Source organism: Scophthalmus maximus, chromosome 9 (genome assembly GCF_022379125.1).
Source record: "Scophthalmus maximus strain ysfricsl-2021 chromosome 9, ASM2237912v1, whole genome shotgun sequence".
NCBI lineage: Eukaryota > Metazoa > Chordata > Actinopteri > Pleuronectiformes > Scophthalmidae > Scophthalmus > Scophthalmus maximus.
In genome coordinates, this window is record NC_061523.1 from 20,951,528 (window position 1) to 20,968,964 (window position 17,437).

Consider the following 17,437-nt stretch of genomic DNA (forward strand, 5'->3'; position numbering starts at 1 on the left):
CAGAAAACTTCTCTCCTGATCAGCAGATTTAAGTATGAAATTCAATAAAGCTTGTGACTTGTGCACGTCCCCCCCAGAATAAAAAAAAAAACATAAGAAAAAAGAGGAATTAAAAGTGGAAAAGCAACTTGTAAACTTGCAACCACAGACCATTAATTCACTTACATAGAAAAGTCTTAACATTCTGCATGAGGACACATTTACTCCCATGGAAATATGTTACCAACGCGTTCGAAAATAACATAAGTCTTGAACTGTAGCCTTCAAAAGAAAATCCACACAGGATTTTACCAAACTTGGCAACACTTAAAATCAGGTTCCCCCCCTGTTGAGCATTTTCACAGGTTTGAGTAGATATAAGTGTCCACCTGTGGCCACCCACACGTGGAGGCTGGTGTATAAACACATATTAAATAATTTCATATTAAAACACACTTTGTAATATTGTAAATCGTCCCTTCGGGAGAAGTTAAGGTTGCTGACAAATATCATGTTTTTACAGCTGTGAGATTTATAAAGAATTTTGTAAATATTTGTCTTCTGTTTATCCATGACAAACAGAGGGACTTAAAAGTAAAGTGTCACCACTAGCAGGGCATTTATAATGTCATTCATTCATAATTTAGCTCAACAACATTTAAATATTAACACGAGTCACGTCACTCCCGGAGCAGTCACCAAATATAATACAATCTTATTCTTTGTTTGAAGTCGCACTCAATATTTCTTGATTTGCATATAATTCACGGCCCCTCTCTCTCTGATAAGGCAGGTCGCACCGAGAAACAAATACGCGAGGAAAGAAGAGAGAGGCAAGGGAGATCGAGTTTGTCGTGGATAATAATTATCCACAACACATTCGAAAAGGACTTGAGATTCACGTTCCCCCTCTCTGGCTCGCAGCAGTGAGCACCACCTCTTCGAGCCAAGTCCCAAATGTGAAAAAGGCTGTGATTTCACAAGCGCATCCGTTACATGAAACCATCGCTGTGGCCCGTGGGCGTCGGGAAAACAATGATCTCTTCATCCATTAGGGCTTGCGTAACACACCTACGGCCACCGAGAGCCGGAGGCCGGCGCTTCGGCCCCCGGAGCGGAGACGTGCCGGCGGCAGCACGGTGGGGGCCGGCAGCGGTCATTCTCTGGATTCACGCAGACGTGGGAGGCCCTTTAAAAAAAAAAAATAAAAAGCAAGGCTGGAATCGGAAATGTGCCAAAAGCCCGCGCCCCTCTCAGATATAACCTTTTCGGTTTTGCCAAGGTGAAAGTGTGTGCGTGGGATGCCGGAGAGGGATTTGCAGATATTGGCAGATTAAAGTTAATGCCCGACTGCAGGTGCTTGGGGGAGGAGAGGGCTTTGAGAAATGTTTACTAAGCATGTGGTGCAAAGAAGCCCGTGTAGGGATCCACTCTGCTGCATGAGACCGTATAGGGGTCCGTAATTAGCTCCCTGTGTTTTCCGAGGGATGCCAACTGCATTGCACAAGACGGTGGAATTGCACAAGATTGTTCTGTTGCCGTCCAATGCACTAAATTACATATTGGGCACAAAGTAAAGTCGCGGTGATGCTGTTGAGGATTGTACGAACCGCGAGATCAGCAAACACAAACCGCTCGGGGGCCTTGTATCTTACACTTTGGGTTTGTGTCCAATCTCCATTTTGTTTTTCTTTTGGTCATGACCAAGACCTTTGCGTAACGGAAAACAACTAGTATTAGTTGTGAATCTAATTACAACTTTGCCAAAAAGCACATTTTATCAGATGATACATGTTAAAATAGTACAGTTCTTCACATTAACATATACATAACAACTAATATACGGATCAAATTGTTTTTATCAATCCACAGTTATGATATTTCCTTTCATTTCTTGACTCAAAAAGTTTGTTCTTTTTATTTACAGTATGAGCAGTTACACATTCTGGATGGTGGTCGGCTGGTTTTGGCTTATTTAGATATATAGGGTTTAGGATTCAGAGAATTTATTTATTGAAAACCACAGTATATGAGTAGATTAGGATCCAGAATGTAATTTTTTTTAAATTTCCGTTTTCTGTTGGCTCTCTATAATAGTTTTAGCCTCTCTCTCAGCTCTGCAGTATGAAAAACGTGATATGTTTTTTGCGAAAACTTTGACTCATTCAAAGCGACACATTGACTACTCAAGGTTTTCAAGGACTTCTGGCTCGTGACACTCACTCGGTTCCTAGGTGATTGTGTAAAATGTTCAATTCACGGATGAAAAAGGAGAAGGATCAAACTCTTTGGTCTGACTGTATTGTGTATGTACCTTAGAAATTCTTTGTAACAGCATGGCTTAAAAGTGCCAGTCTACCCGGAAACCATCAGACGTCACAGGAGGATGCACAACTGTCACATCCTCCCTCGTCTGTCAGTGTCACCGCAGATGTGACACGCCTGAATATGAAATATTGTTTATTTGTTGAGGAATTTCCTCTTAAGGCTTACACCGTTTCACATTTGCCTCTAGTTTTTCTTTTCCTTTAACTAGAGCCTTCTTCTTCCTTTTTTGATTCACCTAGTCTATTAAGAGCAGGATTTGTGAGGGCCAAATGGCTCGGAGGGGAAATTGGTTGTGACATGAGTCCAGCGGGACTTCCTGAAGCTTTTAAAGATGTGGTTCGAATTGGGTTTCAGACCCTGCCCTAGAAAATGGCTGTCCATATCTGCTCTGGCAGCGAGGGTTGAAAACCTGATACGCCCTCCATCGCTCTCTCAGTGCTGCTCCCTCGCCGGAACGCTGTAGTGAGATGTGATCCGGGGGCGAAGATGAACGACCCGGTCATCGAAAGAAGAAGCTGGAGCCCTGTGCCTTATTTAACCCAGAGGCCAGTGTGAAACCAGATACAACCCAAATATATAAATCTTAAAAAAAATGGGTGACACAGATTTAAGACATGTGCACGCTCATGCTGTATAAATAATGTTATTAAAGGCAAATGGTAAATTAGGCCCTCTAATGCCAGGATCAGGCGACAGGATGATGATTTTGGTCAGATTAGGTGATCACGGTGACACACACGGACTTTGACTAGATTTGCCAACTTTATTTTTCCACCCGACGGCAGAAACAACAAATTTTTGAGTGATTCATATCGGTTTTATGAATTAAAGTGAGCCTGGAACCAGCCTAGGCCATTTGATATAACAAGGAAAAGAGTGTCTGGGAGAACAGGGCACATGCATTTATAACCTGAGGGGTTTTGGGTTCACTGAAATAAAGTATTGAGTTAATGAACATGTCTTAAAAAAATGAACTTTATATAGGACACCATTCAAAATGCAGCTTTACATTTAAATACAATGAGAAAGTTAAGTTTCATTTTTTACAAAAGTTTAAAAGTGAAATTAGATTATAAATAAATTATAATGAATTAAATTAAAGTGAATCAGTATTATACACTGTTGATGTGTATTCAAGGGCAACAGCAGTTGTTATCAAATATTGACCAAATATTATCATTCTGTCGTCTTGGTGATCTCCCACTATAATAGGATAAAACAGTTTAGTGCGCAGTGTGTGCGTTTGTTGTCTGAGCCGGGCTGATACTGTGTCGTCTGATCTTAGAATTGTTATTTCTCGAGTTTATGTCAAAAAGAAAAAGTAATTTCTGGTTTTGGAATCTGCTGACTTCTGGCACAGGGACTTGTGGTGGTGGGAGTCGCAAACATGGAGTCATTTCACTTATTTTAAGCAACAGACAAAACTCTTAAAATACCCGTAAGACTTGTAACATTCAAATGATGGTCTAAAAAACGGGAACGCTGAAGTGAATTTTCAGGAGTTTGAATGATTAATGATATTGAACTATTTTTAGTGGCAGGTTTAATTATATCACTCTGTGTGAAACTCTTTACTTCCACTCTGATGAACATTTCAACCCTGCTCTGGTTTTACTTCCCCTGCACCGCCTGCTGCCGTTTGCCCTTTGATAACATTAACTTCTGTCAGGAACGTTGCCACCGGTCAGCCACTGAACCAGTTCCTGACAGTCTTAACATTGGCTAACCAAAAAAAAAACACCACACATCTCAACTGACTCAGCTCATGTCAGCAACCAGGGTTCGTGAAAACCGTCGGCATCATCACTTCCGTTTGTGTGATTCGCTGGGAAAAGGGTCAGTGGAGCTCGACTCATCTGTGACTGTAGATGACAAACCGATCCAGGGACGAGTTGATCGCCAATTTTGCAAATTCTGCGGCAGACAGGATTTGTCTTGAAGAGTGATTGTGTTTGCTCACATGCTCCATAAAAACAAATTCCTTGCCTGTCGTACCTGGATTCAAAGTAAAGAAAAATCAATTCACGACATTAGGAACACTGTTATCATATTACATCTTATGACACGGCCAACAAAATGTCAGCTTTTTGGATAAGAACAACCACAACTTATTTTTTAGCTAACTTTCCTATTTCAACCATCATAAAATGTAGTCTTCTGAGCCTCAGAATATTTCAGTCATTTGTTGCTAGGCAACATCTAGCAAAACAGGAAGGGATTTGCAAGACACGGCCAGAAGTGTTATAATTTTTATCTCTAAAAAACAACGTCGTTGAGTAACAAAGGTTCGGTGAAATGATTCCAATAATTTATAAATTAAAATTTCCCTTATTGGGAATTAGGATCCAGTCCCCAAACGTTATCCAAAAGTGCAATGTGGAATCGCTTGAAGAAAACAAGTTGAACACACGTGAGAAATTAAGTCGAGAATTTGCATGTTAGTGTTAAGTATTGACAAAAGTTGTTTGTTAGACTTTATCCCCTAGTTATGTTTATTTTTCACTAGTAAAGCAGTTTTAGGTCTAATCCTTCATGCGCCTTTCTGCCCAATCATTACATCCACAGCAGCCACATTCAAACTGGGATCGCTGCGACAGCAATTGATTGGTAGGGAGCATAAATGGCTAAAGTTTGTTGAATGGGGGAGACAAATTACCTTTCATAACTGATTCCCTGTTAACATCAGTGTACAATAAGTGCCTTTCAACCGAATGGGAACGAGAGGTGGATTTCATCCAAAATGGAAACTGCAACTCTCCCAAACAGCACAACCGAAAGCTTGAGCACTCACACAAGAGCTTTTACTTTTAGAAAAAAGAAAAGAAAAAACCATTAAACCACATTACTAATTAAAACATGCCACGCGGACACGTGCAAGACATACAATGCAATCAAATGGGAAATCAATAATTAACGTTGCTAGAAATGTGCACTAAATAAGACAGCGCGGAGATATATTATCGGGCACGGCAGACGCAGGCAGTACACTGAAATTTTAACAAAGCTCAAAGTTTGTAAAACACTTCACCCGGACATAATCCAATGGTTGTGAAAGAAGGACATTCGCAACCGCAACTTCAATTTCTTTTTATTTCAAATGAAGTGGTTTGATAACCATTAGGGAAATTGTCAGTGTTGTAAGAGTTTGAGTAACTTCTACTCAACGGGTAGGATGACAGGAACCAAAACCTACACACAGACGCACACACACACGCACACGCACACACACACACACACACACACACACGCACACACACGCACACACACACACCCTCTCACTCACTCGTAACTCTGTAGCAGGAAGTGAGTCGTACGCTGGAATGCTGGTTGGAGTCAGTGCAGCATATTACTGAGAGAGCGAGAGAGAGAGGGGAGGGGGGGAGAGAAAAGGGGCAGAGCCATCGGACACAGGCTGATTCACACACACACACTTTCAGGGGGACACACTCCCGCTCTCACACACAAGTCTCAGGCTGCAGCACTGAGGCGTGCGCAGGGCGATGTGTCGCAGTCACACCAAAGTCTCGGGACCTGGAACACGCTTGTCGGACTGTCTGTGGACTAACGGCGCGGGTGGCGCATATCTCAGAGACAGGATCGTGTCGTCTTGATCAGTTGGCGGTGTCACTCAGGAAAAGAGTGTGGGGACAGTCAGAGGTGAGTGTCCACGCCGCGGCGACATTCAACTCCTGTGTGACTCACTACAGCGCTGTAATTCCAAAATCTGACTGGTCTCCGAACCGGGAGCTGCTTCCAGTAAAAAAAAAAAAAAAAAAATCTTCCAAGTGTGGAATCTGAAACATGACTGATGTTATTTCTGAATTTGTCAGTGAGCAGAGTGTGTGAGTGTGTGTGTGTGTGAGTGTGTGTGTGTGTGTGTGTGTGTGTGTGTGTGTGTGTGTGTGTGTGTGTGTGTGTGTGTGTGTGTGTGTGTGTGTGTGTGTGTGTGTGTGTGTGTGTGTGTGTGTGTGTGTGTGTGTGTGTGTGTGTGTGTGTGTGTGTGTGTGTGTGTGTGTGTGTGCGCGCGCTCTTAATGTTCGAGGAGGGGGGTGTTAGACACAACTTTTTGGCGACTTTGAAACCAAAACAAAGATGGAGCTCCCCCGCTGTGGGGGGAATGTGTTAAAAAAAATTGGATGACAGATGCAGCGGCGATTGATTCATACCGTCTTGGAAAAGTTTTGATCGGCGAGCCAAGTCGCTCTCCGCCCTCCAACTCTTTGCCGTTATAATGTCAGCGAAGTTGTATTTCGGGAAAGCAAAGTGGGGGGGGGGGGCACGAGTCTATGGCACATTCTTGGCCCCAAAGGCACAGCACGCCCCAAAGGTTCGGGGCGTGCTGTGCCGCAGCCACGCTTGTTACTCCCAGGAATTTTGTTGATGTTTTTGCGAGGTGAGGTGCGGTCGGACGGTCGGCCGCGGCTCTGAAGGGACGTAGGTGAACTCTTCAAGCCTGGACGCTGCTTTAATTGACTAACTAGTCGTGGCCAATCGCTCCCGAGGATCCCGTCCCGCTGCCTCGCTCACCCTGATCTCGCCTCCTCCCGACCGCGTCTAAAGTCTTGCATAACCGGGGAGTTTAATCTTCACCCTTCTTAAGGAGTCTGGCGGGTTTAAAAAATCTGTTGTGCCCTCTCACCACTTACTTACACTTACTTAACGGAGTGAGGAGACCCCGCCCTCCCACCCCCCTCTCCCTCCGCTCACCTTCCTCCTCCAGCTCGGACCAGGGGTCCAGATCAGGGATTGCGCTGCAGGTTCAGCCACACGGCAGAATGGATCTGAGGCTTTGGCAGCGGGGCCGTCGGGCTCGCGGACTGAAAGGCTGGTGATGCATGTGGAATGACATTCCAGACACTCGGGCCCGTTGTGTAACGGGGCGGGGGGGGGGATGCGAGGCCGCTGAGGCAGGAGAGCTGTCAGTCAGTCAACTGAGAGAGAGCTCCGGGCTTTCATTTGAAAATGAGAAACCGGCCCGCAAAAAAAGTGTCTGATGGCAAAGCGGAAGCAAATTTGGAAAAACATTTTCAAAAAGAACAGATTTCTTTTCTCATGGGTGTTAGTCTGCAGCTGCTTAACTGTTTTCTTCCACCTGTGAAGCTTTGAACCGCAGGGAGCTATTTGAATAAACTGACATGCTAGAATTTAAATGGCAACACTAAGTCATTCTCTAAAAATACTCTTTCCGACCATAATAACACGCTCTTGATGCAGACAGAACAATTATGATGAAGTTTGCAGAGACTTTTTGGACATTAAATCCGTGCCCTCATTTCCCCTTTGTTTCCTGGTTTGGTGCATTGAGCGAACAAAACAGGCCGGGGTTGTAAAATGTTAGGAAATAGACAAACATGCCTGTGGCCGATGGTGTCACAGGCATGTTGTCATCGAGCAACAGGTGCTACACTGAGCCAGGCGCGTAAAGGTCAGAATTGTCCTTTTACTGGATGAGAATGAGAAGCGATTGTTTCGCTCCATGTTCTCACTCCGGAGCAGCTAAGTCACCGGGAAAACTGCGGTGCTGTTAAATGTTGGTTAATAACGGGACTATGGCACTCAGGGCGGGCCTCCCTGTTTGTTTGTTTGGTTTTATAGCACCTGCGTATTGTTACGTGCCAAGTTTGATATGCTGTCGGGCACTTTTCGAAATATCTACTATACATTACAACTTTATCAAGCAAACATCCACAACAACAATAACACAATAAAAGAGCTGTTTGACAACGTTGAGCTGAAATTGTTGTCGATTTAAAACGTATGTGTAAGTCATAATCAATATAGAAAATAATTCAAAGAAGACCAAATCTGAGTTTCTTGATTGGTTGTTTAACGTAAATGCTATTTTGGAGTCAGAATAGTTATCATGACAGTAACTCTGATGTAACATTAACGTGGCATTAAGCTGCCAAAGACAGAAAACACGTCGTTGGCTTACTTATCTTTGCATGTTTTTTTCTTCACGAGGTTTATACAGATATGGCTTTATGCGTTTATGCAATGCATGTTGTCTGTTGTATTTTTGATGGCTCCTGCGAGGCACATTCCCCTTTGCAAGGACAACAAAGTGAAGTCAAGTGAAGATAATGACTGGTATATAAAGATAAAGACGTCGCAGCAGTTTGCCGGTGAAAGTTTTCCCTCTGATAATCTTTGCTCGGTGTTTTCGCTCCGTTACACAACATTTACATACCTGCTCGAGCATCTGGCCACTTTTCTTATCTCCTCTTTCATCCTCTTATCTGGGGTTTGTACGTTTCGTCAGTCAGCACACACGCAAACAATGTCGTTGGGTAGGACGGGAAAAAAGCACAAAACTTGACACATACCCGCGGAACTGAATTCTCCAACCAGGACTTGTTCACTGCGAGTAGATTCCTCGCGCACACGTTGGCATCGTTAGCTGATATAAAAACTAATAGAATCAAATATTTGCGCGGGTCCAACTTTGCCGTGTTTGCCGTGTGACCGCGTCCGTTGCAGCAGAGATTCCCACACCTCTGGCCAAGCGAGCATTTGCCGGGAGAACCCAGAGTTTATTCAACACATTAAATCTGTTGTCTTACATACATTCCCCCACACGGCAGGTTAATATTTGCTCAGGACTAGTCAGAGAGCAGCGGAGGCTTTAATCTCCAAACAAGACATTTTTTTGTGTTGGGGGGGGGGGGGGAAACCCTTCCACCCCCTCACTCTTCACTTCCATAATCCCCTCTTTAATATCTCACATTGCCAGTGGCATTTGCCTCCTGCAAAATGGAGGATTGGATTACTAATGTCAGGAATGTAGTGGAGGAACATGATTGAACATGCCACTTTGGTGTTTGCATATGGTGGCCCAACGTGTTTTGCGATGCGTTACGGGGTGGAATCGCTACTCCTTGTTTTCCACGGCGTTGCGAGCCAAGGGAGGCTCAGCGGGATAAGAGCCGGTACCGACTCCGGCTGTCTGCGAGAACCAGATCAAAAGCATTCGCTCGTCTCCTCCGAAGCTGCTGCCCAGCTGACAAATCGTCTTTGGCTGGTTATAAGTTGCCAGAAGAATCACAGCAATTGTCTCCTCGTTGGAACGCTGAGTGAAAAGCCGGAGTAAGCTCCTCCGTACTGTAGCTCCGTTCTGGCCCCTGTGGTAGAATTTCGGGGCTCGTGTTTGTCAGGGTTTTTTCGCGAGCAGCAGAGTTAAAAGGCATTAAAAGTAAAGCTCAGGCAAAGCAAACCGCAGCCATCAGCGTTTACTCCGTGACTGCATTTCTTTCTCTCGGCTCACTGTGGTTCGGGCCCAGTCGTTTGCGCTTGTCTTTGATTTCAGTTTATCCTTCGCTGTGGCCAACTGTGACTCGCGTGGAGCTGTTTGTTCAAAAGGCATCAGAAAAGTTGCAAAGTAAAATTGCAGCTCTGGCAGGAAAACAACAGAACGGCTGACAAAAGAGAGAGGGGGGGGGGGGGGGGGGGGGGGGTAAATAACACAACCCCCCCCTCCACAAAGGCTCGTCTGTGAAAGGAGGCAGAAAGAGAAAAGCAAAGCCAGCTAAATTGACTTGTAAAAAAAAATGAAAGGCACCGCAAAAATCATTATTTGCTCGTTGCCAAAGTGGCAGGTACAGTAACCAGCAGTTATTTCGCGGCCTGACCAGGCTGTACCCGCAACATGGAGCCACAAGCCAGGAGCGCCGGAGCATTTAGACCATGCCGCGGCCCCGAGGTCTGCACGTGTCACCGCGTGATTGATGAAAAACCGCCACCTCCACCGCCTCGGTGCAGGTATAGCCACGCACAGCCGCCACTACTCGCTCACTTCCTCTGCGAGCGCCGAGGAAAACCTTCCCCCACCGGAGTTTTTTCTCAATTTGAAGAATTTGCTCGATCAATAAGACGCTGTCGGTGAATTGAGAGAGAATGAAAAAATACCTGATGAAAGAATTGTGTAAAATACTTACGATTATTTTCATCATCTGTAACAATGCTTATTATTTCCTTGATGCATTGACTTTTAGTCTATGAAAGGTTATGAAAACATCCATAACAACTTATTGCATGTGGTTGATCAGTCCCCAAAACTTTCATTATCAAAATGGCTAATTTAATAATAAATAACAAATAATATATCTTTTGTCTTACACAATGTAAAAAAAAAAGGAATTAGAAAACATGACATACAAAAAGAAAATACAAAATCTCAACAAATTAACCATTACTAAAAGCGAATAAGAAATAAGATAATAATATTATCAAATCAAAAACTGAATTAAATAAGTACTTGAATACCAATTTTAGGGATGCAACACAATTATATATATATATATATATATATATAGATCAACATTATTTTCTGTAAATCATAAAAAAAAAAGCTTCATTAAGACCTCGGCCCGTTGTGTTTCAGACAAACTGTGCAAAACCCAAAGATATCCTGTTTTCTATCATAAAAAACAATGAAACCAGAACATTGGAATTGCCCGATTCAATTGAATAATCAGTTAATCCTTTTTCTGTAATTGACAAATTTATATAGTCTTAATTATTCCAGCTCTAAAGATTTTCTTTGCCTTCCAGGCCACATTGGCTTCAATTAAAATTTAAGGAGAAACACCACTGGCCTACAAACCCCCGGCTCATGTGTCTTGAATAATTAAAGACAGCAATGTGCAACACGAGGGGAAAGAACACAAACTCGACGGCACTCTGTTCGCTTTTTGGGTCGCTCCAGTTTATCTAACATAACAATCACCAAAACCAACAAGATGCGGGTCACATTCTTCATCGAAAGATGCTAAAAATAACAAAACAAGGAAGTCCTTATGCCTGGTCGGGCGCTGGACAAAGGCGCCCTTCTTCACCGAACCCACAAGTGTGGACCTCCTCATGCTCAGAATTTCCATGGCTGCTCCCTTTCTTAAAGGCATTTAAAGCCCCCCCCCCCCGTAGCGCGGCGTACTGTACAAACTGTGACGTCATGATGGTGGACTTTTCCAGAGGCGGGTGCTTCCCCCTCAGGTGGGAGGGGTCACAACTGAAAGGAAGAACTGTCCTGTCAATGCTGCTCTGTTTTCACATTTTATACAAGAGTTCCATACTGCATATTCAAAATGTTGGGCACAGTGGTACATATAGACTCGCTCGCGGAGACTTCCGAGGGCTTTTTGTGACTGTCGAGAGACTCCAGGGGAATATGCGAAGGTGCTTTTTATTTATAGATTCCTCGGGCAAATGAGATCAACTGAACTTGACTCCTCAATTCATTATTTTTTTTTTGATTTGTCTCCTCCAGTTTTGGGAAGCGATCTGCGGGCAGCCTGCGACGCGGATGTGAGTGCATCGTCCTGGAACCCTCAGAGATGATTGTGGTGAGTCCCGTTTTTTCAGACTTGTACCACACGCAACCTCAGACAAAATGAAATGGTCAATTTTAATTTGACATGTATCCTGTTATACAACCACAGAGAAATGATGGATATTAACGAGATGCAAAAGCACAGAACATCTGCACGTTTTCGAACTCTAAATGACCTATTTGTTCACTTTTGAAGCACCTGTCTTGAATCTTTGTAAACCTACCTTACTGTAAATCATACTGACCTTCACTTACTGCTATGGTGGCCAAATCTCTCAGCGTTAATTTGATTCATCTATCTGTTCAGAGTTTTAATAAATGCCTGATTTTTGTTTGAATGCAAACCAACAGTAACAAAGAAAACTGAAGCTAGAACTTCCTGAAACGTATTCAGCTGTAGCTCTAATTTTTACTATACTGCAAAATTGTAATTATAACATTTTTGTAATTTCATAATGTAGTAACAACAGATAATTTAGTATAATGCCCTTGACGTTGGCCCTGTGATGTTGTAGACTAATCTGTATAAGCACCACCGATTTTATATTTTTATCGCGGTGTTAAAGCGCAGCCATATTTAACTGTGTCTTTGCTGGAGTCCTTCCAACATGTGAGGTTGCACGAGTGCGAGGCTGCTGGAGACTCTGCCTCACTGTTAATGGAAAGTCAAATGTTGACTCGCAGAAGAAGAAGAAGAAGAAGTCGTCACTGTCTCGGCGGTGCATGTAGAGGCGAGAAGAGTTAGCGGCACAATGCAGTCGTCTGTTGATCAGAAGCCGTCGGAGGCCTGAACATCACAACACGTCTGTTGATGATTCTGCTCTAAAGCGCAGCAGCAGCCTATGTAATCCAAACAAGATCGAACTTGTGCGAATTGGAATGGCTGATAATCACAATGCGATGAGATCATGCGTGTGTACTCTGATCCGTGAGTGTGACAATATGAGGACTTCGAAAATTGCCTGCAGGGGTGATAAAATAAATCACAGCGACAAATAGGGCAACGGATGATTATTCTCATTATCTAGTAATCTCTAGGTCATTTTCTCCACCATTCAATAAATTGTTTAGTTTATGAAATGCCTGAAAATACTAACTTAAAAACAAGAAGCAGCAAATTGTCGCAAATGAGAAGCTAGAGCTGGAAATGAAATTAGTATACAAAAAATTGTTTACGTCTATTGTCATTTGTTGAGAAACTTCCACAAATAGCATTTAAACTGATTTGTATGAAAAAAATTAAAATAAAAACTGGAAGTAAGTATGTAAAACATAATTAGCATATTTGTTACCCTGTTGTCCGCCAGTTGCAGGCAACAGTGTGTTGGCCACATTTACTTTAGCCTGCACACACACACACACACACACACACACACACACACACACACACACACACACACACACACACACACACACACACACACACTGCTACAAACTGACCATTTGACCCGTGCACACATGCACCGACACATGCACCGGCTCTCTGCACCATGTCTTTCACATACAGATCCATCCTTTTTTTTTAAAGAGGAAAACATCAAATATAACCCATGTCCTGAATTAGTGCTGAATAACGACTGGTTGGCACCGCTGCAGCCGCAGAACATCTCAGTAATCTTCCTCTCACATGCCGTAATTGCCGTGTCTCCTTGAATGTGCGTTGCAGAAACGCGCGGGGGGGGGCTCTTCTGTTAACTGTGATCTACTGCATCAGACCTACACCAACTCCATGTAATAACACCCTCTGCCCTGCTCACTGCAGACAAATGGTGGCCTTACTCCACTTGCTATTATAGGTGCCAACCCGCCCTATAATCAGCGAGACGGGTTGGCTTTTTTTGTTTTGTTGCGCCACTGCAAGATTGGGCACACACATGCCGACCTGCAGCGACAAAAACAAGAGCTAAGAGACGAACGCGTCGGAATGAAGGAAGAAAATAAGCCGCTCACATATCCGTACTGTACACAAACACGCGTTGCGCAGAGATTTGCAATTAGACACACAATCACACTTATGCTCACACACGCGCGCACACACAACTCCCCTGCCGTTGTCATGGCAGCAGTTGGTACGGCAGAGAGGGAGAGACGGGGAGATTTTGGCGGTGTAATCCCAAAGGCTGAGCACTGTGAAATGTGAAGCCGCAGTGAAAGTGGCAAGGGAGAGGAGAGAGGAGGAGAGGAGTGGGCCCCAAAATAAAGGAGGAGAGGAAAAAGATAAAAAGTTACATGTGTCATTCCATCACGACCTAAAAGCCGCGGGGGAACAGCGTGGTCTCATTTAAGTAGCGTTTAGCCAGAAACACTTTAAGAGAAACTATATGACTTCACCGACTTCCATGCTAAAGTGGCATCCTGTGCCAGTTTCCATTGGGGGAAATGTCCTTTTTTTCTCTCCTCCTCCTCCTACTTCATTAAAAATGGAAAAATGGCTTTTTATCCCGTTTTTAAACGTGCAATTTCACAGAGGATAATACGTTTCACAGAGACGAGAGTTCGGCGTCTCTGTTTCTGTGTTCCTCTTGCACTCCGCCAGGCTTCGTCTCCGTTTATCTGCATCTGCCGATCTAGTCCCCATCAGTCCTCTCCTCCCTCTCTCTTCATTTTACCTCCCTCCATCCAAAATCCTCACTCAAGCCTCGGTCTCTCTCTCGCTCTCTCTCGCTGTCTCTGTTATCGTGATGCGAGCACCCTTTGACGTAGGTGTGCATTGTGCAGCCCACACACACACACTTCTATTTTTATGCAACGAGAGGGAGGCGGAGGAGAGGGAGTACAGGAGGGTGGGGTTCTTTTTCGGGACGAGTGTGTGTTTGTGTTTTGAGATGGGAGTGTGGATGGGCGTGAATGAGGACGACGACGACAATAACTCCCCCCGTCGTATATCTCTCTCCCTCCCCTCCTCTCCCTATCGTTTCCAGGTGGACTATATGGACGAAAATGAGGAATACTTTCAGCGACAGGCCTCGCACAGACAGTCCCGGCGGCGCTTTCGGAAGATCAACCAAAAGGGGGAGAGGCAGACGATCATCGACACCGTGGATCCGTACCCCACCGGAAAGCCGCCCATAGCCCGCGGGTACCACACGGTGAGTTGCGCCACAGTTTTGTGTGTGGGGTGGGGGTGGGGGGTTCGCGCTCGCTGCTGTTGGATTGCTGTGCATCGCCAGATGCAGCTCGCCGTTGCCCCTGTTGTTCATGTTTTGAGCTCTTTGTGTCTGTGTGTCATGCTCCCTCTTCAGACCCCGTTGTGTCGCCCTGCTTCAGGGCACAGCTGAAGATCTGTGTTCTCTTTGGCGGCTGTAGCTACAGTGACTCTGAGGTTGTAGGTTGTCGTCCCACGGATGAGAGGGGAACTCTTGTGGCCATGTTTTCCTAATCTTTTGCTCTGATCTGTATCCTCCCCGTAGTGTTAAATTGTTGTCTTCCACGTCCCTGTTAGCTTAGAGTTGCTGCATTTCTGTGTGTTCTGTAGCTCCTGTATGCTTCACTGTGTCGCTGACTAGATTCCTTGAGCATCTCTGTCTTCTGTTTTGTCCTGTGCTGCTTATGGTGCTTTCTGGGATGTGAGATGTTATCAATGTCTTGTCCTACTCTAAAAGCATGTCGCTGTGTGATCATCACCCAACCGTCCAACCAATGGACATAAAGTTAGTTCAGTTTGAAAGCTGTGTCTTTAATGTGGCGGGTGGAAATTTCATCAAGGTCTTCTTGATCGTCAATATTTCAGTTTGGACTTTTCTCGAACATTTGCCTTTGTGGTGAAAGTGGACAATGTAACTTGTAACAACGGATCACAAGTAGACAGAGTTTGTATGAAAGAGTCAATTTTCTTATCTCCTGATGCGTCTCCAATACTATATACCAATACATAACCTTTTTTTTAATGCAGATCACTGTGAACTGTTGCTGTTACCGGGTTGACTGGTTGTTCAGGAATTATAAGCCAATATCAGTCAGTTTTGTCATTTTTACAAGGAATCTATCTTTGACTTTGGCTCACACTCGTACTTATAATGTGTCGTCTGGTTAAAGGAAAGAAAAAGTCCACATCATTGGATTTAATTTATGAAGAAGCTTTGCCTTTTGTTGCTTGAAAAACTGGTGTTTTTCGATACATTAAAGAAGAGCGCGCAGAGAACACAGACCATGGCTGAGTAATCCCCCACCTATATGCTGTTTCTCCCAAAACTTGCATTCACATCTCAATCTGACCTACATGATATGACTGAACTTGTCCACATCTGGATCCCTTCCAAAATTGAATCACCTGTTAAAAGTGGCAGAGACCTAACTACCTACGAACCAATCACATAACCTCCTTGGCAGAAAGAAGTAAGGCAGTTACAGTTGTGAATATATTGTGGCTGGATTGTCAGTTATAAAGGCAATTAAGGCAGAAGAGAAAAATGTTGTCAGAGTCAGCAAAGACAGCATCTTGTTTGATGATTCTCTTACTGCTGTTCTATTCATATACAGTATGAGGGCTGTTCTCAAACAATACTTTTCGTCATTAATGCCCTTTACAGTTTGTTACAGGCAAATACAAATAGGCAAACTCTAGAAAAGTGATTTGGTGTTCTTAACTTTTTAGAGGTCCAATCACCAGCAGAGTAAAACCCATGTGAAGGCTCCAGCAGCAGAAGAGTTAGTCGTCACGCAGTTGCGTTGCATCCGGCCGTGGTCTCCCCTCTGTCCTTTCATTCTCTGGGAATAGGAAGCGAAGCATGTTCACACTAATGATGCAAAATACCCAGCATGCAGTTGTCGCACAGAGGTTTTCCTGTTCTGCACAATTTCCCTGCATTCCCCTCATTCCTGACGTTCCCGTGGGGGGGGGGGGGGTTCTGTCAGAGTGCCGGTTCTTCTTTTTGGAACGCCGTGAAACAATCGCGCTTAAAAAGGAATAATTGCGGCCAACATCATCTTCCGCCTGCCTCCTCGCAGCCCCACCCTGCTTCCCTAAATTTAGACTGGCTGTGTTTTTGATTCAAAAGACTGCACTGAACTTTCTCATGGCCCGACGTCTCCCGTCGCACACTCGACTCTCTCTTTCGCTCTCTCGCACTGTTCCTGTGGGAAGGATGGAGCGGCGCCATGGCAACCGGCAGTCCCAAATGGGCTCTGCTCGAGTGCACTCAGAAGTACAGTAGGGAAGGGAGCTAACTTAGCACGAGTGCAGTGCACTGCCGCCGCCGATGACAGGAGGGGCGGAGGCGAGCGGAGTGACAGAGCAACGAATCTGGACGGATGCGAAGTCGTCGTAGCAAAGCTATTCTCCAGCACTTCGGATGCCAGGCAGCGCTCAGACCTCCCTCCCCGAGGCGTATTTAAGAGGTGAGAAATGCACCGAGGAGAGGACTGGGGATTGAAGAATGGAAATGTCTTCGGCGGGGCAAGGTTTTTTATTCAGCTTAGTCACTCCTATCGAAGTAGGTGTGGAGACAACAGAGGACTCACTGATCTGTAGGCGTCAAAGCTCTTCGATAAGTTCCGCAGACAAAACAGTTTCATTTAAGGCCGAGGTGATGGATGTCATGCTTTATAAGCTGCTGGTACAATTTGTTTTTTTACTTGTTAAGTTTATAAAAATGTGAGAAAATAATGAAACGTGTCCATCACAACTTCCCACACATCAAGGTAATGTCTTTGAATTGCTTTTTTGAAGATTGACTCATCTAGAGCTGTAAAAGTTAGGAATTTAATCAATCAGTCCGTCAAGAAAAACATAATATCCAACTATTTTGATAACATATAATTGTTAAAATCTATATTTCCCACCTCAAAATTCCAAATATTCTC

General features: G+C 44.3%; 1 protein-coding gene across 13 annotated transcripts in view; it reads left to right on the top strand.

Moving 5' to 3' along the window:
- Window positions 1-17,437, top strand: part of rapgef2b (Rap guanine nucleotide exchange factor 2b) — a 102,613-nt gene that overhangs the window by 41,080 nt on the left and 44,096 nt on the right. For 12 of the 13 annotated variants that reach the window (XR_007031401.1, XR_007031403.1, XR_007031402.1 and 9 more), the window contains exons 5-6: window positions 11,573-11,648; window positions 14,557-14,724. Coding sequence is in view for 2 of the 13 variants with exons in the window: in XM_047334218.1 (XP_047190174.1) it covers window positions 11,573-11,648; window positions 14,557-14,724 (244 nt within the window). In the remaining 11 variants the exon portion in view is untranslated. Of the gene's footprint in view, window positions 1-5,711; window positions 5,965-11,572; window positions 11,649-14,556; window positions 14,725-17,437 lie in introns of those variants that run through there. The other variant, XR_007031411.1, reaches the window with a different exon arrangement.